We start from the raw sequence: 22,974 nt of genomic DNA on the forward strand, positions 1-22,974 counted from the left end.
TCCCTGCCGGCGGTCCGGAGGCCCCCGGCCTCTCCCCGCCTGCCCTGCGCTGCTCTGCCCGCCCGCTGCTCCTTCCTGCCCCTGGCCGAGGGCAGATGGAGCTGCTGCACGTGACGACATCTTGTTCGGCTCCGGCAAAGACTGCTTTTCGGTTCTGGAGCGCCCTTTGCTTTCCCTGCTCGGTGCTCCAGGAGGGCTTTTTCTACGCTAGGAATTCACTGATGCTATCCGGAAAGGCTCAGGTCGTGTTGTGTGTTGTTGCCTTATGTTCTAGGGTCACTGTACGGCTGTGTGCCTGGCAGAGGGCACGCTCTGGCCGCTCAGCAGCCAACAGGTGCCAACGTGCTGAATAAAGCACCTCAGAGTCTACGGATTGTACCGGAGCTGTTGCCAGGATACATACACTGCTCACAAACCCAGTGTGGAGCGTTGGGTTTATCTGGATGATTCACTTGTGAAGGGCAGTTGAAGGAAATAAAAGCAAATGGCCCCACGTGGCTTGTGTGGGCAAACATGTTTTCATTCTGTGCAGCGTGTTCCCTGCTGTGAGTTTGTATGCATTTGTTACAGGGCCCTTAAAGCAGTTAATTGTCACACTGGGTTCCTGAGGAAAACGTGGTGTGGAGAATTTTGAGTTTTACTGTGGGTGTTAAATCTTGTTTTATCTGGCTTACTTAGAATTATGTCTAAAGCATATTGTTCTGTAGGACTTCCTGGAAGATGTGGTTTAGGCTCAAAACGTGTTGGTGTAAGATCCATGGAAATGTTTGCTTTGTTAAACTCAGTGTCTTCATTACTTTTTCAGGCTCACTACTGCTAGAATCGAAGATAAATCCGAACACTGCATATCAAAAACAGCAGGTAAGTATCTTTACCAGGCTTCAGCTTCTCTGATTACTGATGCTCAGTTGTTTCGTGCTCAGACTGACTGTCCTGCAGGAAAAAAGAGAGGAAAAAAGAGATGTGCACTTGGTGGTGTGCTTTTTCGTAGAGGTGAAGAACTTAAGTTAGGAGCTTGTAGATGCTGTCTGGCTTCGTGTTCTAGAAATATCGTTCTCCTAAAAAACCCTTTTGGAATGAAGGCTTTGAAGAGCATCTGTGTGTATTATTTGGGTAAATACTGGCCTTGTTACAAGAAAATTAGTTAGAAACATAGCCTGTAGTGGGAGATGGGGTTGTGCATGTGAAATAACTGACACATGAGGAAGGTAACAGTTCAACTGCCTTGTGATTTCTGCTGTGTTTATTTCCACTATTCTTTCTTTGACAGTAATACGAAGGAATTTGAGGGCCTTGTTATTGTTGCTGTTGAGCTCTTGCTTTAAGCCTTGAAACCCCCTGCTCTCCTCAGTGAGATGCCTGCAGTTGGGGGACTTAGCTGCACAGTTGCCTTTCCTGGGGGTAAGGCTTCTGCAAAACAAAGGAGCAAAACAGTTGGGAGCTATGTTATGAGGTCATCTTTTTTAATACACTAAAACAGTCTACCAAATCTCTTGCTTTTGCTGCGTTTTTTCCTTTTTCTATGTTCCATTTTGATGTCTCTGCCTACATTGTTCTCATGATTTTGTACTGTTTTTTTCCTGTCTATTTCTTTGTTCTGTTTCTTTTGTTCAGTGTTTTATACCACTCTTCATCATTATGCTGTCCAGAAGCATTTCAGCTCTAGAAAACAATTTCATTTTCTTCCTAAATCATTAAGAGCCTGTTGAAGTGTTTCGCTTTGGATTTTTTCAAAAGACAGATGACAAGTTATGTTATGAGGATTTGAGGAGAGGGGCCTTCATGCAGGCTCTGGAACGCAGATTGGCTGCAGGCAGACTTAGGCTCATTTCTCAGAAAGCTGCTTTCTGCGGTTTCCATTTTTCTCTGGTGAGGTGTTGGTGTATTCAGTCAGGTGATGCTTGCTGGCTTTTCTTGGGTGGGTGGCAGGAGATATTCGTGGGAGTTCTGCAGGGTTCTGCGAGTCAAAGGCCTTGAGCTGCTTCCTGTTTGGTTCAGGAAGCTAACGCCTAACATAAACACCAGTGCAGGCTGCCTTGCTGCAAAGCTTGAAGTGCTTCCTTTTGCTGCCTGTCCTCTGAAATCCTCAGACAGCTACTTGTTTGAAAACTTTCTTTACTTAACTGAGAGAAGTCTCAATTGACTTAATTAGGTGGTTGGCTTGTTGTTGTTGTTGTGGAAAAGTCTATTTAGGCTGTAGTTCTAAAAACCTTATCTTAGGCTGAAGTTTGTTTGGGTTGGCTCTTACTGTCAGTTCTAATGCTTCTTTGCCCTTGTGGCTGAGTGTTTACTTTGGTTCTCACTCTTTTGGGGAAGTCTTCATTTTTTTGTTTTTATTTTTAAGTAATAATGATGGGAGTTTTCCAGAGAAAGGTTCGAGATCTGTCTCATTTCTGAACTCAGGCTGCTTTTGTTTGACTAGTGCTTGGTCTTCAATTTGTATGTGCCTACTGCAAAGAGCCAAACCTTTGGCTGTCCTGTGCTTCAGTCTCAGCTCAGATTGTGCTTCTCACAAGTCCATTTCTCAGCAGATGTTATTAAAACGGTGGGAAGAATCAGGCAAAATATTTTGACTGACCAGATAAGAACACGGATTGTCTTTCTGTAGCACCCTGGCTGAGGTCTGCTGTGCAGGCAGCCTGAGGACTTGGAGGCCGTGCCTATCTGTCCAGGCCAGGCACTTCAGGTGGTGTCAGAGTTCAGCTGCAGATTTCATTAAGGTGCCTTTCACCTTGGTTTGGGGGAAGCCACAAGATGGTGTGGCTTGACAGAAGGGAAGCCTGCCCTGCCTACGCATTGTGAGTGACTTGAATCCACTTACAGAGTAGCTGTTGCTTCAGTTGTGATTTGCATAACATTGTTCTGTGGGTGGGGGAAAAAAAAAAAAACCCTGATATTTAATCAGTGTACGATTCCCAGTTTGTGCTAAGTAGTACTAGAACTGTTGGTTAATTGTAAACAAAACTGCCTTCTCAAATCCCGCTTGTGTTGCCTGGCTTTGTGCAGAATTCTGTTCTGTCACAGCCTTAGCATGCAATAGTCATGATCTTTCCTCACAAGAAACATGACATAGGTGGCAGACTGCTCAGCACACAGCCTGGAAGAATCTCTGATTCCGTGTCTGCAAACAGCAAGAGGCACCCTAAGAGCTTTAGGTCACCCTGCATTTGGGGCTTGGGCTCTGAGAGCAACACTCCTCTGCTGAGCACGGGGTGGTTGCCAAAGGGCAGGGTCAGATGTGCTCTGGAGGCTCTGGCAGGAGCAGTTTCAGAAGTTGTTGCCGCACCCATCTGTTGTTCCACCCTCTGCTTGAGGTTACTGTTCCCTGGCAGGGCTGGCAGAAGGGTGGATGAGTGCTGCAGTGAAATCAGATGGCTCTGCCTGCTTTGTTCCTGCCGCGCGGCTCTGAGGGCGGTCGTTTTCAGCTGTGTGGCTTTAAGTCTTGAAGCTGCTACAGAAATTCTCACTGTGCACAGTGATGGTGGAGCTCCCCGAAAGGAGCATTACCTATTTTCAGATGTAGGATGAGGAATGCTCTTGAAGCACGGTTGCTGTCATTCAGGTGACATCAGAGCAATTTGCTTCAGGCAAAGTCAGCGGAGTTGCTTGAGGCTGGGATTCGATATGCTTCCAGTGGTGCAACGCTGTGCTTGTTTCAACTGGGCCAGGGTTGGTTTTCTTCATGGTGTCTGCTATGATGGTATGTTGTGTCTTTGGGAGAAAAATAGTGCTGATAACATGCCAACGTTTGAGTTGTTGGTAAGTAGTGCTGCACGGAGCCAGCTGAGGGCATTTCAACTTCTTGTACTGTCCTGCCAGCGAGGGGCTGGGTGGCACAAGGAGCTGAGAGGGACACAACCAGCACTGCTGATGGATAGTCCATACCATGTGGCATTACATAAAAAGCTATAAAGATAGAGGGAGTTGGCTGGGGCTTTGCAGCCGGTGGCCATGGCTGGGCATCAGACTGTGGGTGGTGAGCAAACCATGTTGTTTATCAGTTCTTCTGTAAACATAATTATCATTTCTGCTATTTCTTTCTTCCTTTTCTCTTACTAAATATGTTTTATCTCAACCCATGAGTTCTGTTTTGGTGTTTTTTGGGTTTTTTTTTCCCCCAGTTCTCTCCCCCATTCCACTGGGAGGGGAGGGAGGGAGTGAACAGCCACATGGTGCTGGGTTAAACCACAGCAGAATGAAGGCAGCCAAGCAGTTAGCGTGAGCATTCATGCAGCTGCTTGGCAGATCAGCTGTAGGATCTGATCCCACCAAACATCTCTTTCTGCTGGCTGAGCTACCTGCCTCTCTCCCCCTCTCTGCTAGCACTGGAGGAGAGCAAGGGGCTGACATGGAGACACTGAGAGGGAGCAGCAGGCATTTGGTGATCCTCCACTGAAGTGAGGAGAGAGTGAGGTGCTCTTAGAGCTCGGGTTGTTGATCTGAATTACTCTTTTTCTTGCTTTGTGTTGTGTTGTATCGTTTGAGTGAATTCAGGAAGATTGCTGTTGCTCATCTGAGCACGTGAAGGAGCTGGGCCTGGGATGTGTCAGTCTGTGATGCTGGGTGCTCTTGGGTCATGCAGGAAGCGTAGGGATGACGGGTAAATTCATTGTTGGTGTGGAACAGTTATTTTCAGATGAAACTGAAGAAGACAACAGGCAGCATCTTGCCTATGAGCTATGAGTGGGAGAGTTTAAAGAGAGCAGGAAGGATCCTGGTTGCTCTTTGCAGTTCTTCTCTGTGCTTATGTGTTGGAAACACTTAAGACAGTTTATGTTTTAAAATCCTTTGGAAATATTTTTGGAGAAACTTACAGAACTTGTGCAAGCATTGCAGAGTGCAGCAGGCACCATTCAGTAACTCAGAATTCTCACCAAATGTTTAAGCACAATCTCTGTGGGTGCGTGCAGTCGTTGAAGTCACTGATGTGTGTCTGGTACTTGTGTGATCCTGGGCTGTGAGCAGGACTTCTTCACCCCTGTGTTCATTAAGCTTCCTCTGGGATTCAGCTTACATGCAGCAGCATTGATTTGCGAGCATTAGGGCATCAGTGGTTTCACAGAACACTTTCAGGTATACGTTTCCCATTTTGATCTTTGCAATTCCCAAGAAATTGTAATTAAGAATTCTCTTCAGTTGAATTAGTCTGTAAAAGACAAGTGTTTTTAAGGAGGATGTTACAGGAAAGACAAGTTGATGCTATTAATTTGCAGCATCATTTATATCATTCTGTTTTACCCTATTGACTGATTTTATGTTGTAAAATGCCTTCAGGTGGTAACAGGCATCCCACAGCACACGTGTACTTGAATGATTCCAAGCTCTCTTCAGATAGCCTATATCAAATCTATTGATCAAAATCATTGCTAATGTATTTGGTATCAAAATGTACATATTCTGTTTTCACTTCCTGCAAATAAGCTCCTTTGGCAACTCTGAGTGACCACTTGGGAGACCTCTTTCTGCTGTGTTCTTTGGATTCCGTGGCAGCTCAGTTGGATTCGAGGCGGGAGCCGACTGGATTTTCAGTTTCTGCAGTTTCCAGCTGTTCCTATTCCTTGAAGGCCAGTTCCCTGCTCTCTCTCAAATGTCACATCACTGTAAACATGGGCTGAGCTGTCCCTGAGCCAGAGACGAGACTCAACAGCTGTGAGCAGGGTGGTGCCAGCCATAGGAAGCTGTGCTGTTTGCACACGTGGGTCAACCCCAAAGCAGGGAAAATGTAGCAGGAAAATGCAAGTGTTCTATGAGGCACTGTAGTAAAAAAAACAGCTCTTGTGAGCAGTGCAGGGAGCTCAGTGCTTTGCTAGGGAAGACCTGTCTCTTTAAGGAAAAGTAGACAGATATGGGAAGAAATATTGAGCTTGTACAATTGCTGTTGTTTAGTGTGGCTTGTGGTTTTCCTGTGGAATACAGAAGCTGATTTAGTAGTAGGCTATCATCAGCAAGGTTGCCATGTGAGAAGAGTATGCATGAGAAGCTGAGATGGAAGCACAGCACTGCGTTTGGCTGTTGTGAGAACACTGCAGAAGCTCCATGGAGAGCTGCTGGCATGTGGTGCTGCAGCAGTTGTTTGGCACACTGTGTGGGAGGAGGGTCTCACTGTGAGCCATGCAGCTGCAGGTCAGCTCCCTGCTCCCTGAGCTGTCCCCCAACTGCTGCCGGGTCTGCTTGCAGCACCTGAGCTAACCCAGCTTGGGTCAGGGAGGATTAAGGAATGCTGACTGTGACAGGGAGCAGTGGGGATCACCTGGGAAGGCAGTAATCCCTTCCTGAGACCTTCAGGAGAAGGCTTCTTCCCTTCAACGTGGGATGGGCCAGAGTTGAGAGCCCTTTGGGGTAAGGATGAGAGGGAGAGGGCACTGGGACCTCTGTTCCTTGTTGCCTGCTGCTTTCCTTAACACACTGGGTGTCTATAAGCTGCTCACTTGTCTGCTTGGGTTTGATTGCTGAACTTAAAAACGTCACTCAGGTATTTTGTTTGTGACAAAAATGATATACGAGGTGAAGGATCAATACTTACAGGCCTCCCTGAGTTGTGTGCTTAGTATTGTCCTCAGCAAAAGTAGGAAGCGAATTACCTTATTGACATCAAGCAGGGGTTTACTGGGGCTTAAAACAAGTTGTGGTAGCAGTTCAGGAAGTCATCAGATGTAACAGCATTGAACATTTTGCTGGAGCTCACAAAACCAGCAGAGAGCAGATGGCTTGAGGCACTTTGATGGGTTTATTGTAGGATGCAGAACTGCATATTTGGGTGTCCAAGCACAGGCTTCATTCCTGACCTGGCAGCTCTGCTACAGACCTGGTAACTCACATGTTTTGAGCCATATGCACTGAAATTCTCAGCCACTCTGAATTAAGTTACGTTAATGCAGCTTTGCTCTGCAAGTGCCATTGTTCAGTATGTGTTTGAATGGCCTTGTTTTGGAAATATTCTACCCTAAATGAGGAAGTTGGGCTTGTTTCAAAACAAAAGACTGTATTGGTAGTGTCATATAGTGAGACAAGTCAGAAGATGTTTTAGGTGCCTGCTAAGAGGAATGCATGACTTAGAGCAGCATGTCACCTAACAAAACCTCATTAAAAAAGATCTTCTATAGTCTATGCAGAAATTCTGATGTAAAATCTGTTGTTCAAACGTGCAAATTCAATTAGTAGAGGTGGTTATTACGGAGGAAAAGAAAACTTGCTCAGTTGAAAATATCTGTTGCCAAGGTGTTTGTGGACTTGGTAGTAACTTACTGCTTGAGTTACATAAAACTTGCATGTCTTTTAGTTTAGAAAAACATATTGCATGTGTTTAGGTTTGTAATACTCAAAGCTTTTATTCTCACATGGTTACAGCTGTATTAAACTTCTTCTGAGAAGGAAATGATAATCTTTTACTTTCATCCACAGCTTCAGAAGAATTTCAGGTTTTTTGTATTTACGTTACAAATTTACTTAACTTTTTGTGTGCATTCATGTGCACAATCAGAACTACTGTGTGTTGCAGAGAAATGCCATTATGAGTGTTTTCAATATGGAAAGATAACATTCATAAAGCAAAAAAAAAAAAAAGGTGATGTCCCTTAGAGCAAAACAAAAAACTTAAGATTTCAGTGACTAAAGCTATTACAAAGGTAACAAATTATTACTTATTCCTTAGATGTGATTCAACAGAATACAGTTAAATCCCTGCTGAAGATCTGAACTGTCTGAGAGATGAATGTATTTGTTGTTGTTTTTTTTTTTGTCTTAAACAGGACACCTTGATTGTTTGGTCAGAAGCAGAGAACTATGACTTAGCACTGAGTTTTCAAGAAAAAGCTGGCTGTGATGAAATCTGGGAAAAAATCTGCCAGGTACACTTAAAATTTCCTATTGTTTCTTGCAGATGTTTTAGTGTCTTCTGTCTTTTCATGTATTTGTGTTGTACTTTTACAACCTATTTGTAAAATAAGCATGTCTTTGTCATTGCTTTCTGTGGCTTTTCTGTGTAAAATCTTAAGTTGCCACTCTTTACAAAATCTGTATTTTTCACAGTTGGCCTTCCTGCTCTTAAAATCAGCAAGAGAAACCCAGATTTTGACTTTTTTTAGATTAAAAACTAGAAAACCTAGAGTGCCAGATTTTAAGTGTCCTGTGGGGAGCTAGCTGGTTGTAATCAGTTGTAATATGTGTGGGAGTAGCTCTCCCTCAGTGAGAGGCACTGCTGGCATTGCTGACTGAGCTCAAAATGTCAGTCATTTTTCCATCAAGGCCTAGGTCTTACTGACCATATCTTAGGAATATTTCAGTCTGCACTGTATTAGTAGGTAACAGAGTTCACATCTCACACTTTCGATTCTACTAATAGCAGATCAGTGGAGTTACTACACCTGTGTGTACTTCACAGAAGAAACCCAGACTTTTGTGTCAGAATTGATCCTAATTGTCTCAGATTCTGGAAAACACTAAAGCTGTAACTAAAGAAACTTAGAACTCAGGATTCTGAGCAGTTTCCTTTGAACAAAATAGCTGATTAAGATGCTTTCTCATACTCCAAAGCATGCTGAGTTTGAATCTTCTCAGTTGTGAAATACTGAAAGGAACTGATGCTAGTAGCTGCAGATATGTCTAATACATAGGCCAGGTTTTCAGTTAGTCCTGTGTGGGGCTGATCTGGTAATCAGTCTGAAAGGAAGGACTTCATGTGGTCAGGTGGTGCCAGCCATTAGCCTTAGTTCTTTCATTGGATTTCAAAACTCTTAGCACTTTGAGACTCCCCTTTGGGAGGTGATCCTTTGTGGGAGAGGTCTGATAGGAGTTTATGAATCTTAGGGCGAGTAAAGGAAATAAAAGTACAGGGTGTGAGAGTAGGCTGGGGGAAAGAGAGGAGCATGCTCAACAGAACGAGAGTACGGAGTAGGAGTCAGTTGCATCCCTCTTTCCCCGTTCAGTTTGGGCATCCATACCTTTATGCCTTTGTTCTTGGTCTTTTTCTTACGGTTCACATCATGTTAGCATAGCTGTGGGCTCTTACCATGACTTTATAGCCTAGTCTTCCCTTCTGTTTGAGATACTGAAAGAAGGCTTTGTTATGCCCTTCTTTACTTTCTGTATTTTATCTTCAGGGTGCTTCAGATTTCTTTGTTGCACAGATGTGGTTAGGTTTGGTGGGTTTGTTTGTTTGATTTTTGACAAATACCTACTGGAGGTAATGGTAGTGACTTCTGTAGAATTCACAGGCAGCAGACTTAACTGTTCTTCCTCACGGCTAGAAACTTTCCAGGCAGCTGAAGGCATGAAAGGATTTATGTACGTTATCTGCTTGATTTCTCTTAAGTATGTAGTGGGATGAGACAGTTAACTGTGCACTGTTTTTAGGTTCAGGGTAAGGATCCTTCAGTGGAAGTCACACAGGACCTTATCGAGTCTGAAGAGGAGCACATAGAAGAGATGCCCGAAACCAGTCCTTTGATCGACCTTCCTTCTTGTGAACTCAACAAACTTGAAGAGATTGCTGACCTAGTTACCTCTGTTCTCTCCTCACCCATCCGTAGAGAAAAGCTAGCACTGGCCTTGGAGAATGAAGGCTATATTAAAAAACTATTGCAGCTTTTCCAAGTCTGCGAGAATTTAGAGAACACAGAAGGCTTGCATCATTTGTATGAAATTATTAGAGGAATTTTGTTCCTCAATAAAGCAACTCTGTTTGAGGTGATGTTTTCTGATGAGTGTATTATGGATGTTGTTGGATGCCTTGAGTATGACCCTTCTTTGGCTCAGCCAAAACGGCACAGGGAGTTCTTGACCAAAACAGCAAAATTTAAGGAGGTTATTCCTATAACAGACTCTGAACTCAGGCAAAAAATCCATCAGACTTACAGGGTACAGTACATTCAGGACATCATCTTGCCGACACCATCGGTTTTTGAAGAGAACTTTCTTTCTACCCTTACTTCCTTTATTTTCTTCAACAAAGTTGAGATTGTCAGTATGTTGCAGGTAAGTGATTTTTAATATGCTATAGATTCTTGATGTGTAGATGCATCTAGGTGCAGTTTGGAAACTGATTATGGCTCTTTAACACTGTGAAGTAGTTGTTTTCCACTGATTTCTGATACCTTAATTTTATTTTTGATTTTTAAAAACATTAGATTTACAGGCTTTCAATATGTTGTAAATAATTTATTGTACTGATTCCTGATGCTCATGTTATAATACGAAGTAGTTAATTCACTGGTTTTCTCTTCCTGCTGATATCCCACGGCAATAACACAAAATATTACAATTCCAAGGTCCTGAAAAATATCCTGAAGACTTCACAGTCAGAAACAGACTTAGGAGCAGCTGATTGTGGCAGACAAATTGGACTATGGAAAGAGCCTTAAATGTGAAGTGCTCTGCATGCATGTAGTGATGATTTGGGTGTTTTCAGTTCATATTTTGTTGTGCAAACCGAGGGCTACCAAAGTGGTTTGGTTCTGTTTGTGGTCCATTTACTTTGGAATATGGCACATTTATGTGGAGCAGAACTTTACAGACGTGTCAGTTTTCATTTGAAGAAAAGAATGTTGAAGTTGTGGAAGGAAGTAGGCAGTGGAGAAATAACATTGCCATGAGGAGTGTTTCTAAAGACTGCAGTAGAGGAGCAGAGAGAAAAAACCCAACAACCTAGAACTACTCAAACACAAAGGAACAACAAAAGGCAGTTACATGGATGAGCTTTGAGGCTTCTTTTTACTTGGGTTGAATAGCAGAAAGAAGCAAAGTAGGTCTCTCTTGCAAAAAGAATGATTTGGTTAAGTAAATCTTTTCCATTTTATTATTTTGCATTTGTAACTTTTCTAAATCTAAAAATACATTCAGTGTCATTTTCCTAGGGCCACAGTCCTACTTCCATTTAGAGAGATACTGAAAAAAGAAAAGGTTTTCATATTCCATTTAAGTTTTACTGTACAGAACATTTAATTGTACCCTAGCAGAAAACTCTCACTTCCTGGCTCTTCTCTCAGGTACTCTTCAAAGGAAGCTCTGGGACTGTGGCAGTTCTGTGCTGCTCTGTCACTGCCATCTGGGCTGTGGTTGGGATGAGTGGATGGCACACAGTTTATGTAGAGTTAGGACTGTAATTGAGGCTTGCACATTGGTCTACAAGTGGCATTGATACCTACATCAGTTAACCTGCCTTGAGGGTTACACAGAAAACACAGACAGGTTGCTGGCTGTCGTAGCTCTGGGGAGCTGCGTGGTGGTGCTAACAGGAGGTTCAGGACTTTTCCCACTTTCCTGGTGTAAATCAGCTTCTTTGTGTGGCATAAGAATCCTGAAGCTCCTCTGGGTTTGGTGTAGAAATTAGAAATCTTAGTGCCTTAGGCACACCAGTGTTTTCCTAGGGAACACAGCCATAGGAGTAACAGGTTGTGCAGCAGCAGGGCTCTGTGATGGGTGGGAAGCAGAGCGAGAATAGAAAGTGAGCCTGGAGCCGTGCTGTGCTCCAGGACACGAGGACTACAGCTGCAGCAGCTTTACACAATCTGCTTGTTGTGATACGATTTTTTTAACAGGCTTAATTTAGCTGTTAAGGCCAGCAATGCTTAAAATAAACCAATAAGTCTTTGCAGGTCATCTTCCTTCTGACGCTGATTCAGGTATCACTCGTAGTAAAGCGTAATGTTACCATTGGCCTTCAGATTTGTATTGTGTTTGGAGAGTACCAGGCAGTTTGGTTTGAAAGAACACCAGCACTATTCCATGTAAAGGAGTATGGGGAAGATCCTCATGCAGAGAGCAGGTGGGAGGCAGCTGCTGAGAGGTGGGGCTCATCCTGGTGTTCTGTGCCTTGGCCGTTAGGCAGTGGTGTGACCAGAACATCTGGCAGGAAATGAGTTGTTGTCCCCTGTGCAATTGAGGGGTATCCCCTGGCAGTAAATTATCTTGGTGTGAAAAGCAAATAATCAGAAAAGTTTTCCTGATGGGTGAAAGCTGAACTTGGTACAAGTAGGGGAGCTTGGCTTGCTGAGAAGAGCTTTGCTGCAGGGCTGTGCAGTTGTAGCCAACAGGAAGGACCTGTCCAGCACAGGGAGGGAGCCTGGAGTGTTAAGTGGCCACTTCTGACACTGTGCTGCCTGCTGGCAGCAGGACATCACACAGTGAGCCTGTGGTGCTGTGAAGCACTGCGAGTGGAGTGCTGGAGGAGAGCAGGGAGAGGTGAGGTCTGCTGAGTCCTGCTAGGAGGCAGGTCTGGTGGCTTCGCCCATCCTCAGCTTCATCTGTGGTGCTGCTGCACAGCGTGAGGACTGAAAGAGTGCACTGGAAGTGATGTTTGTAAACTTGCATTCTTGCCTTTCCCTTTTTAATGATCAAATGTATATATTTATTGACCAGATCTACAAGTACATATTTTTTCCTTTCTAAGAAGCGAGCGAGTAGTTAAGCTTGACTGTATAGTGTCAGCCTGTAAAGGCCAGTTCGATGTGTAAGCTGTCTTGTGTGAGTTGTTTTCCTTTTGTGTTACACAGGAAGATGAAAAATTTTTGTCCGAAGTTTTTGCACAACTAACAGATGAAGCTACAGATGATGACAAACGATGTGAATTGGTAAGTCCTTGTGCTTGGGACTTCTTGGAGTACTTTAATCGTCAGGCACAAAGCGGGAACACTGGAGCTGTGCTGCCTCCAATCAGGTGTTTCTGTAACCCTAGAGGGAACCATTCTAATGTGGCATCGTCTTTGATTTTGTACTCACTAGAAGAATATTTCTTGTGAGGTAAAAATCTGATTGATTTGTTCTCAGTAACTGGGAACAGTGCTAAGCTAAAGTCCTAAGCTTGAAGGTACGCTGGTTGGTGACAAGCTGCATGTGGTGCTGTCTGGATCCAGGAATGGGACTTAGAGATCCCTGTGTGTCCCTTCCATCTTGACATATCCTGTGAATGATCCTAAGTGCTCTTCAGCATGCTCTCTCCCTAAGGCTTACCATACAGTTACTGCTTTTTCTCATTGTATTTTGCTCAGTCAGTGAGATGTTTCAGCCCTGGGGCCAAGGGTTAGCAATGGTCTCTTAGTATGTACATTACAAACATAAAATCACAGAATGGCCTGAGTTGCAAAGGAGCACAATGCTCATCCAGTTCCAACCCCCTGCTGTGCACAGGTCACCAACCAGCAGCCCAGGCTGCCCAGAGCCACATCCAGCCTGGCCTTGAATGCCTCCAGGGATGGGGCATCCACAGCCTCCTTGGGCAACTTGTTTCTCTCTGACTCTTTATCAGCTTAAATTGCCTTACTAAAATCTAGAGTGACTGTTTTCAGCAAGGGAGAACGTTTGTTCTTTTAACAGAAGGCAAACTGCAGAAGTATAAATCCTTCCTATGCTAAATGTGATAAAATAGCTACAAGATGACTGTCCTACTTAAATTCAGCCTCTTAACAGATTTTGTTAACTGCTTTGGCTTTCCTTTCATCCTTAATGTTGCCTAACTGATGTTGAACATTGGAGGAGAGGAGCAGAGCAGTCCCTTTACCAGGCAGGCATAGACCAGCCAGTACAAAGACTGATACAAATCACAACCATTTTCATACTTTGAGTGTTTCCTGAATCAAATGCTCATTTTTTCCCCTGTGTTACAGGTTAACTTTTTCAAGGAGTTCTGTGCATTTTCTCAGACATTACAACCTCAGAACAGAGATGCATTTTTCAAAACTTTGGCAAAGTTGGGAATCCTTCCAGCTCTTGAAATTGTGATGGTAAGTGAAAATTCAGAACTGTTTTTATTAAAAGGGGGGAAAGTGTGTGACCTCTAATCAGATCTGCCCGATAGCTTTCTGTAAGTTTCATTGGATGACTTTGTTCTTCTGAAAAGTACCAGAGGATATGCAGGTGGCCCCACTTCATTGCAATGACTGTTTTGACTTTGTGTGATGATGCAGTCCTCTTGACAACAAGTGTAAAATTCAGAAAGGATTCTTTCATGTTTCAGCTCAGTGTTGTTGTTGTTGTAGTTGGAATAGGACCAAAGGAGTATTTTTAGATAATCTTGACCTCTTATCTGTTCCTATCCTATCCTAATCCTGCCTTTTCAGTGGTATAAAGCAGATTAATCCATCTTAAACAGCAATGTGAAAACATGCTTTTTCACTCCTTTGGTTGAAGCATCTGTTGCTGCTTGATGTTACAACTTGTGTGTCATTGCTGTTGTTGGAAGCTATGTATTCTGTTTGTTTTAATATTCGAGAAGCAACCTGTGATATTAATGTTCTTTGGTAACTGTTGTATAAATGTAAAAGCAATATGAATGTTAAGTGATTGAACAAATTCTGATCTTGTGGTTCTTTTCCATGTGTAGACTGCTTCAAGTGTTTCCCATCCTGTTAATTTTCTAAGCTTAGAAACTGTACATTTTCTTGTTGTCTGAGTGAGATACAAATGAACTTATACTAAAATATGTAATTGGTTCTTTTCTACAGAACTCTGTGTAACAGTACTGGCATCTTCAGTGCCATGGGGAATAACACCAAATAACACCAAATGAAACATTTCTTGCCTAAATTAGAGGTGTCAAATCGACAGACATCCCTGTGATCTTCTAAAGGATGGAAATGATGGGGGAAAAAATCACTTCTTTCTCCTGTCACTGTTCTGCTGCTGTATAAATCTTGATAATAATGTGTTCTCAAAGCTTGTAACTCCCTGCTAAATTGATCTCATTTTCACTAGGGAATGGACGATTTGCAAGTTAGATCTGCTGCTACAGATATATTTTCTTATCTGGTAGAATTTAGTCCATCCATGGTCCGAGAATTTGTAATGCAAGAGGCCCAACAGAGTGATGATGTAAGTAAACATGTTGTAAAGTTGGTTGAATTCATTAAATATATTAGTTTTAAAACAGAACAAAAAAAACCACAAACCAAAAGGCTCTCTGACACTTGAGATACATTTAGTCCGGAAAAGTAGATGTCAGATACAAACATTTCTGAGCATGGTGGAATCCCATATGTTCACAGCAATAAGTTCATAGCTCTTTCTAGCAGTGATTTTTAGTTGAGTTGGGTTTTGCATGACAAAAACTCCAAAGTTTAAGTGCAGCTCTTTCCATTTTCACATTTTGCTTCATTATTGGAGGGGAAAAAAAAAAGAACACCTTGATGTGGAAGCTGTGGAAGTCATTGGGCTACTGAAACCGTGCCTCATTTTTAGCTTTTGTTTTTTCAGGACATCCTCCTCATCAATGTGGTCATTGAGCAGATGATCTGTGACACTGATCCTGAGCTCGGCGGGGCTGTTCAGCTGATGGGGCTCCTGCGCACTTTGATAGATCCAGAGAACATGTTGGCCACAGCTAATGTAAGGAAACACAAAGGGGTAAAGACACTTCACCATCTCAGCAGAAATAAAAAAAACTGGTTTTCGTATTGTTGTTCTCATCAGAGGATCAAAAAAAGAATATTTGTTACAGTGTCAATTTTAACAAGCTATAAAAGAAACTGAAACTTCCTTTGGTAACATGTGGACATGGCATTGCTCAAGAGTTTGTTAACAGAAACAGCTGAAGGCTTCGGTGAAATAACACCAGTTTGATCATAACTCCTGGTAGCTGAACTGTGGATATGTGGATAAGAGAGTGCAGTAGGGTCTGTGTTATACCAAGTTGCTGTTTCCATACCAATGGCACAATGCAGCTGCTACTAGCACCATGCCAGAGTATTTCATAGAATCATAGAATGGCCTGGGTTGCAAAGGAGCTCAATGCTCATCCAGTTCCAACCCCCTGCTGTGTGCAGGTCACCAACCAGCAGCCCAGGCTGCCCAGAGCCACATCCAGCCTGGCCTTGGATGCCTGCAGGGATGGGGCATCCACAGCCTCCTTGGGCAGCCTGTTCCAGTGCCTCACCACCCTCTGGGTGAAAAACTTCCTCCTAGATGTAATGCATATTTAATGTGTGTTGTCCTTAAGAAGGCACACTGTGTGTTGGTGGGCATGCACAATATAGAATGTAAGGAAATAGACAAGGTGATGCTTGTTGTGATGTGATGTGTTGCAGGTGATTATGGGTAAAATTAATGCCCTCAGAAGTGGTTTAAGCAAACTCTGTGAAGCAGTGAGAGTACAGACTGTCTTTCAGTGTGTTTGCATCCACTGTGTTTTTTTCTATTGGTATTTAAGTTGATTTGGTGTCTTAGATCATTTTCCCAAAATACAGAAATACATCTTGAGAGAGATTAATATTGCAGGTCCAAACAAATAGATGCAGGCAAACCAGAGAGGGTTGGGTACAGTTCTCAATGCCTCCATTGCTACTGCTTTTTAGTTAAGAGTATACACGCAGTTGCCAATGCTTAATATAGTTTTGTTTCTTTTAGAAAACAGAAAAAAGTGAATTCCTCAACTTCTTCTACAACCATTGTATGCACGTTCTTACTGCTCCACTTCTGGCTAATACATCAGAAGATAAATGTGAAAAAGGTAATATTGCTTTTGGTTTTAAAATCTTGTTTTTTGAGCTTAGGAAATACCAACAATGAGCCCGTGATACATCCCCCAAGATGGGGAATGTATGTCCTGGAAACTGCTGGGCCTTTGTGAGCACAGAGCATTCACAGCCCGTGTTGCAGCGCTGCGTGGTGACGTGCAGGTCTGTGCTCTCACACACCTGCTCACGTGTGCCACGAGCTGTGTGCCAGTGTTAGCCAGGCAGTAAAAGGGGATGTTTGCCATAAAGCTGTGTCTGTAGCTCACGGGGGGCTTTTGGAAGAGCAGATGCAGAAATGCTGTGATGGTATGGGAAGTTACTGTCAGCTCAGGTGATTGACTGAACCCTGGATGAGGCAACAGAGGAGAAATGCTGAAGGAAAGCTCTGCCAAGAGATACTTGGAGCTCCTTTTTCTTTTCTCTAACTTGGTAATGGTGAATGAATTGGCACTTAATTATATAATTAGCACTCACATCAGTTGAATGCTTTACAAAGATGTTTAATGTCATGGCACCTCTGAGTCAGGCTTTTTTTAAAGCACTTTTTCAAGGGATGAAAGGAATGGTTTTGCAGATGTGTTTGATTTGGTCGTACCCATCTTCTCGTGGTTGAGTAGATAAAAACCAAATGTGCGTTAACTGAGAACAGAAATAGAATATCTAGAGTATTCATTTGGAGATATTTGAAGAAAATAGAATTAGCTGTGTAGGAATAATATTCCTCAGTGTTAGATTACATATTTTCACCTAGTTGCATTGGAAATTTTGTAACACAAATGGACTGAGATGTCAGCTGGCATGCATTCTGACTGTATGATTGCTTCCCTGTAGCTCAGAGTTTTGGTTAAATTAAAAGCTTGAACAGCTGGTAGAACTACTTATCCCTATCTTTTGCATATTTGCAGTGCTTTGAAAACTTTTTCTTACGTTTGCTTTATTTTCTATTTATCAGATGCAGTAGTTGGGTCCACTAAGAGTAATACAATTTGTCCTGGTAAGTTTTAATTGACCTTGAGTTTTGAACCTCGCTCTGTATCATACATATCTTCATTTAAAGAAGGAAATTCATCTTGTTGCTTAAATACTTATTGTTAAAGGAGATGTGGGTGCTGGGTTTCATTTGAGGTAGCAAGAAGCTGGAAGAATATTTTCATCTATTTCTGAGTAGCTGTGTTTTTTCTTTTCCCCTTTCCAGTCTCTCTTGCTTCTGAAAGATCCTCCTCTTTAGTGTCTGTTCTTGTCTACATTTTTCTTGTAGATAATTACCAGACAGCACAACTGCTCGCCTTAATCCTGGAGCTGCTTACCTTCTGTGTGGAGCACCACACGTATCACATCAAGAACTACATTATGAACAAAGATTTGCTAAGAAGAGTGCTGGTTTTGATGAATTCAAAGCACACTTTTCTGGCCTTGTGTGAGTATGGAGCTGCCACAGTTTCCTTCCTCAGGACGTTTTTTGTACTGCATGGGATATGTTGTAAATAAAAGGATACGCCTCAGTTCAGAGTTGGGGTAAATTTCTGTTTTTATAGTCTGAAAAAAAGAAGTGGCAGGTATCTGTTACTGGAGTTAATGGGAGTGGTGGAAGGAGAATGATTGCAGCTGGTGATGTGGTAGCAGGGATCTGTTGTGATCATCTGTGTTAAGTGGAAGTCCTGTCTTTTCTAAGTAACTTCCTAAATCTGGTGCTGCACCTGGGGAGCAAATGGACTGGATGAAACGTGGTTCTGGAAGGTGCACACAGAAGCATGGGAATGAACTAATTTAATTTTACACTCACTAAGGTTTGTTACTGCACTACTTCAAAAAGAACGTGATGGATTCTGATTGCATTCAGAGACAGAGGAAAGTCAGAGAATGGAGGAGGAAACCAAGTGAACCGTCTGCAGATGTTTCATCCAAATTCTTTTCAGTTCTTGCCAAGAGGGGCAGATTGGAGGCTGGATGTGTAGTTACTCTCTCGTTTCTTTCCTCATATAGGTGCTCTTCGCTTCATGAGGAGGATAATTGGCCTAAAAGATGAATTTTACAACCGTTATATCACCAAGGGAAATCTCTTTGAGCCGGTTATAAATGCTCTGCTGGATAATGGAACCAGATACAACCTGCTCAACTCTGCTGTGATCGAACTGTTTGAATTCATCAGAGTGGTACGTAGTTAAGCAGCTTCTGCAGCTCTTGTGTGTATATATATATATGCACACAAGTCACCCCAGGTAGAAGAACAAAACGCACGTATTTCACAGGAATTAAATATTTAATAGTAATTAAAGTCACAAATTAAAATCCCGGAGAGAGATTAAAAATAGAAAAGAGGCAGTACACTGCTTCGTGCTTGTTTTACTCGATCATTCTCTGAAGATAAATGTAGAAGCCTTATTTATACCCGTGTCTCTGTAGAAGATAGCATCCTGGAGACAAAATTCTTGTAAGTGGCTGAGTTGTTTGAGACCAGACTTGGAAGTGAGGAAAATGAGACCGATTTGGCTGTAAATTAGAAAGATCATGCTCTCTGAGATGGTGTCAGCTCTGAAACAATGGCTGTTCCACTGGCAGCACACGGACAGGACAGACAGTGCGAGCAGGAGCACCCAGTTGTTATACTGTGGGGTAGGAAACAAGGACTTAGAACAGGTCCTGGGCTGTGTGCTGCGAGCACGTTGGTGTGGCAGTCTTCTCAGAAGTCTCCGTGGCCTGTGAAAATGAAGGCACTTCTTGGATGTAGGGTATTGTAGTTGCTGCCCTTCCCAGAAAAAGGAGAAGTGTGTTGTATTTTCAGATGTCTTTTGCCCTTGTGGTCTGAGTGTTAAGGCTTACCCAACAATTAGACTTATGGTTGGACAACTGAACAAAAGGTGCCATGTTCCACAGGTGCTGATGCAGCTATTTAGAACTATAAAGAGAAGTTAAACTTAGGAGAGAGCAGGGCCTAATGAAACTTTTTTTCCTCAATTAAGCCTAGTCTAGGATAGTGAATATCATGGTTCAGTCAAAATATAACAAATAGGGTTGGTAAAATACAGAGTGTTATCTGTTAATCCGAGAAATACTGTGAAAACAGCAATTGATTTTTACACTTTTTACAAGAATTGTGGTCACAGAATGGCTTGAGTTGGAAGGGACCTTAAAATGTCCCTTTCTCCCCCCCCCACCCCTACCCTCCAGCACTACTCCTGCCATGGGCTGCCTCCTACCAGCTCAGGCTGCCCAGGGTCCATCCAACCTGGCCTTGGGCCCCCACAGCTCTCTGGGCAGCAGTGCCAGACCTCACTGCTCTTTGAGTGAAGAATTTCTTTCTAACACCTCACGTAAATCTCCCCTCTTGTAGTTTAAAGCCATTCCCTCTTGTCCTACCACTACATGCAATTGCAAAAAGTCCCTCTCCAGCTTTCCCATAGGCCCCCTTTAGGTACTGGAAGGCTGTTTGAAGGTCTCCCCAGCACCTTCAGCCTTTCTTCATAGGAGAGGTGCTCCATTCTCTGAGCATCTTTGTGGCCTTCTCCTGGACCCTCTCCAGCAGCTCCACATCCCTCCTGTGCTGGCCTGGATGCAGTGCTGCAGATGAAGTTTCACAAGGGCAGAGCAGAGGTGGAACTCCACCCTCCCCTGCCCCTGCTGGCCACATAATTCTTAATTCACTTAGGACAATTAATCAGTTACTTCTAAAATTAATCAATTCTAAAGCTTTCTGAACTTCTGCAGACTTAAATATTGCTTTGTTCTTATGCAGGAAGATATTAAGTCGCTTATTGCACATATAGTTGAAAACTTTTATAATGCACTTGAATCTATCGAATATGTTCAGACATTCAAGGGGTTGAAGACAAAATATGAGCAAGAGAAAGACCGGCAAAACCAGAAACTGAACAGGTAATAAATATAGTTTGCAATGCTACTATTTAATGTCATGTAATATCAGCTTACTGCTGTTTTTTTGGTTTTGTTTTTAATTCTTTCATAAATGTCAGAAAAAGCAGGAAGCTGTGGTTGAGGTGTGAGCTTCTTTGTATTTTTATATGTATTAAGAGTAAACCTACATCTGGCTTTCATCATTGGCCTACTGTTGTACAGTTCAGTTTGTCAGCGCGTTAAATGTTAGCCAGAAAACATTCAGCTTAAAAGAGCAGAATCTGTTTCATTCCAAGTTAGGCCTCAGTCTGCTTTCTTGCCACTTGGGGTGTTGGTTAAACTGTTGGTGGCAGAATGGAATGGTTTACCTTAAGGCATCAGAAGCCATTTCTTACCTGTCGGATCCTGACACTTGAACCACATGTTGTGTGTCTCTTACAGTGTTCCATCTATATTGCGTAGCAATAGATTTCGCAGAGATGCAAGAGCCCTAGAGGAGGATGAAGAAATGTGGTTCAATGAAGATGAAGAGGAGGAAGGTGAAGCTGTTGTACCTCCAGTTGAGAAGTCTAAACCAGAGGATGATTTTCCAGACAGCTACGAAAAGTTTATGGAAACTAAAAAAGGTATTTCCTCCATTTCATCTCACCACCACTGTATTTACTCTGTGCGAGACGTGTAGAGTGTTGTGTGCTCACACCTGGGGTTTGAGTCACAAGCAGGAGGAAAGGTGTTCTGCAGCAAGGGATGAACTGCCAGTGTGTCTTTGCAAGCCAGGTGAGGATTAAAACAAGACTCCAGACATGTGCCTGGTTTAACTGGGATTCAAAACCACATGTCTTTGTGTTTGTGTCCTGGGTGAGCACCATCTGTGCCAAAGCTGTACCGTTCTTACTTGGAATGCTGGCACACTTTGCCTGAGGTCAGTGAGCAAGCTGCTCGTTGAAACCAGAATTTTAGAAAAAGGCTGCTTCTGCCCCATGATGCAGTGATGTGGATTGTGCTTCGTGGCTGATACTTAAGCATGAAAATTCTGTCCCTCAGCTAAAGAGAGTGAAGATAAAGAGAATCTTCCCAAAAGGACTTCAGCTGGGGGATTCAAGTTCACTTTTTCCCACTCAGCCAGCGCAGCCAATGGTGCAAACGGTGCAAACAGCAAATCTGTGGCAGCTCAGACATCACCAGCAAGCTCCAACGGCTCCTCTTCCAAGAACGCCACCCTGACCACAGCAGTGACAGCCACGAAGGTGGGAGATCTGTGTGAAAGCAGCTGTCCTCACGTAGGGCAGCAGAGCTGCAGGTCGGCACTGGTCTCTGGGCGGTGCCTTACTGCAGCGTGCGTTTGTCTGTGCCCTGCCTGGCTGAATGCCTGCTGCTTTGGGGAAGGTTGGAAGTAGTGAGTGGGGATGGGAACCTGCTGTTAATCCACTGGGCTGTCGTCTCTCATCTTTTGCATAACTCCACTGCTCCCAGTCCTCAGCTTTTCCAAGTCCATTCCTGCTTTGTGTGTGTGACTTACTTTTCTTGTACATGCTTTATTTGCATTGTCAGCCTGAAAGCTCTGGAGAGGTTGGAGAAGAGTGTGCTAAAATGTTTATTGCACACTCCTGAGCCTTACCAGGAAAATGTGCGTGTACACATTAGGTTCTGTAGCAACGATTTGAGCTTACAGTGATCTGAAATAATTCTGAGGCCGGATACAGAGGAGCAGGGATGCTTCAGTATTTTCTTTTGCCCTTGAGATTGAAAAACATTCTGAACTCATGGGTCTGTGAATGGAAAAGGCATCACCAAAGGACTACGCAGTCCCCGGCCTGCAGATAGCACTCGGTGTTTGTAACTCCTTAGAGGAGAATTACTTTAACCCGACGGAAAGTTGTAAAACCAAGCACTGGTAGATTTGACTGCCATCCTAAGAAAAGCCTGGCATTCTGCAGGCTCGTGTGTCCTGGGTGAGCTGCAGGGGGGGGAGGCATGCACTAAAAATGACACCACCCTGGGTATTTTTTTGAATGTGAGATTTGTTCTTTTTCTTTGGATTGGCAGGGAAGTCTAGTTGGCCTGGTGGATTATCCTGACGATGAAGATGACGACGAAGAGGAAGAGACGTCTCCAAGGAAAAGATCTCGTCTGGGTTCATAAAGGAAACCAAACCTTTGGAATAAAAACTTTTTATTACGGGGTTTCAAATGCTGCAACTGTTTTAAGAGCTAAAAAGAATCTGATTGAGAAAGCTTTCTCCCACGAGTACATGAGATAACGCAAGGAGTAGCAAAAGAAACTCGGTCTGTGAGCTAGAAAGGGTTAGTTCTGTAAACACAAGGCTTCCAAGGAACTGAATGTCTTTCTAGTAAGTAAGGAGTCTGCCATTCAGGCTGTCAAGAAAAAAAAAAAAAAAAAAAGAAAAAAAAGTGGGTTAGTATTCACACACAGAACCTGGATGATGGCTTCTCAGCAAGGAAAGTCTCAGGTGTTGGGAGGGCGTGGGGGGGAAGGGAACGATTTCTAAAAAAAAAAAAAAACTATTGCAGGGTTTCCCCATTGTTTAACAGAACTTGGAGAAAAAATCAAGCTTAAATTTTGAACCCGGTAATCTTAATTTTGTAATGGTGCTGTCACATTGTGTTCTTTTAGCGATGCCTCTTTAAGAAAAAAACTGAAAAAATTAAAAAAAAAAAAT

At 43.1% G+C, this 22,974-nt stretch overlaps 1 protein-coding gene across 2 annotated transcripts; it reads left to right on the top strand.

The window, feature by feature from the left end:
* The first annotated feature begins 439 nt into the window (after window positions 1-439).
* Window positions 440-22,973, top strand: PPP4R3B (protein phosphatase 4 regulatory subunit 3B). Of its 2 annotated transcripts, none has more exons than XM_010706353.3 (16): window positions 440-545; window positions 806-861; window positions 7,749-7,847; window positions 9,352-9,972; window positions 12,489-12,566; window positions 13,599-13,715; window positions 14,686-14,802; window positions 15,184-15,315; window positions 16,333-16,435; window positions 17,395-17,436; window positions 17,701-17,859; window positions 18,426-18,595; window positions 20,176-20,315; window positions 20,736-20,920; window positions 21,417-21,541; window positions 22,341-22,973. In XM_010706353.3, exons 1-16 carry the CDS (start codon window positions 485-487, stop codon window positions 22,434-22,436), a joined length of 2,301 nt encoding a protein of 766 aa, XP_010704655.2. In that variant the 5' UTR covers window positions 440-484; the 3' UTR covers window positions 22,437-22,973. The 2 variants fall into 2 exon arrangements, with proteins under 2 accessions (XP_010704655.2, XP_010704654.2); XM_010706352.3 differs by having other exon boundaries at window positions 441-545; window positions 21,339-21,541.
* Window position 22,974: the final 1 nt, after the last annotated feature.

The sequence above is a fragment of the Meleagris gallopavo genome, chromosome 2 (genome assembly GCF_000146605.3).
Source record: "Meleagris gallopavo isolate NT-WF06-2002-E0010 breed Aviagen turkey brand Nicholas breeding stock chromosome 2, Turkey_5.1, whole genome shotgun sequence".
Classification (NCBI taxonomy): domain Eukaryota; kingdom Metazoa; phylum Chordata; class Aves; order Galliformes; family Phasianidae; genus Meleagris; species Meleagris gallopavo.

What these genes read in the sequence shown, in the direction of transcription:
- PPP4R3B (XM_010706352.3), top strand. Translation starts at nt 485, where the DNA reads ATGGCCCCACGTGGCTTGTGTGGGCAAACATGTTTTCATTCTGTGCAG. An exon ending in GCACACTTTTCTGGCCTTGT is followed by an intron (nt 17,860 to 18,425) that starts GTGAGTATGGAG and finishes TTCCTCATATAG; the next exon opens with GTGCTCTTCGCTTCATGAGG. An exon ending in CAAAACCAGAAACTGAACAG is followed by an intron (nt 20,316 to 20,735) that starts GTAATAAATATA and finishes TGTCTCTTACAG; the next exon opens with TGTTCCATCTATATTGCGTA.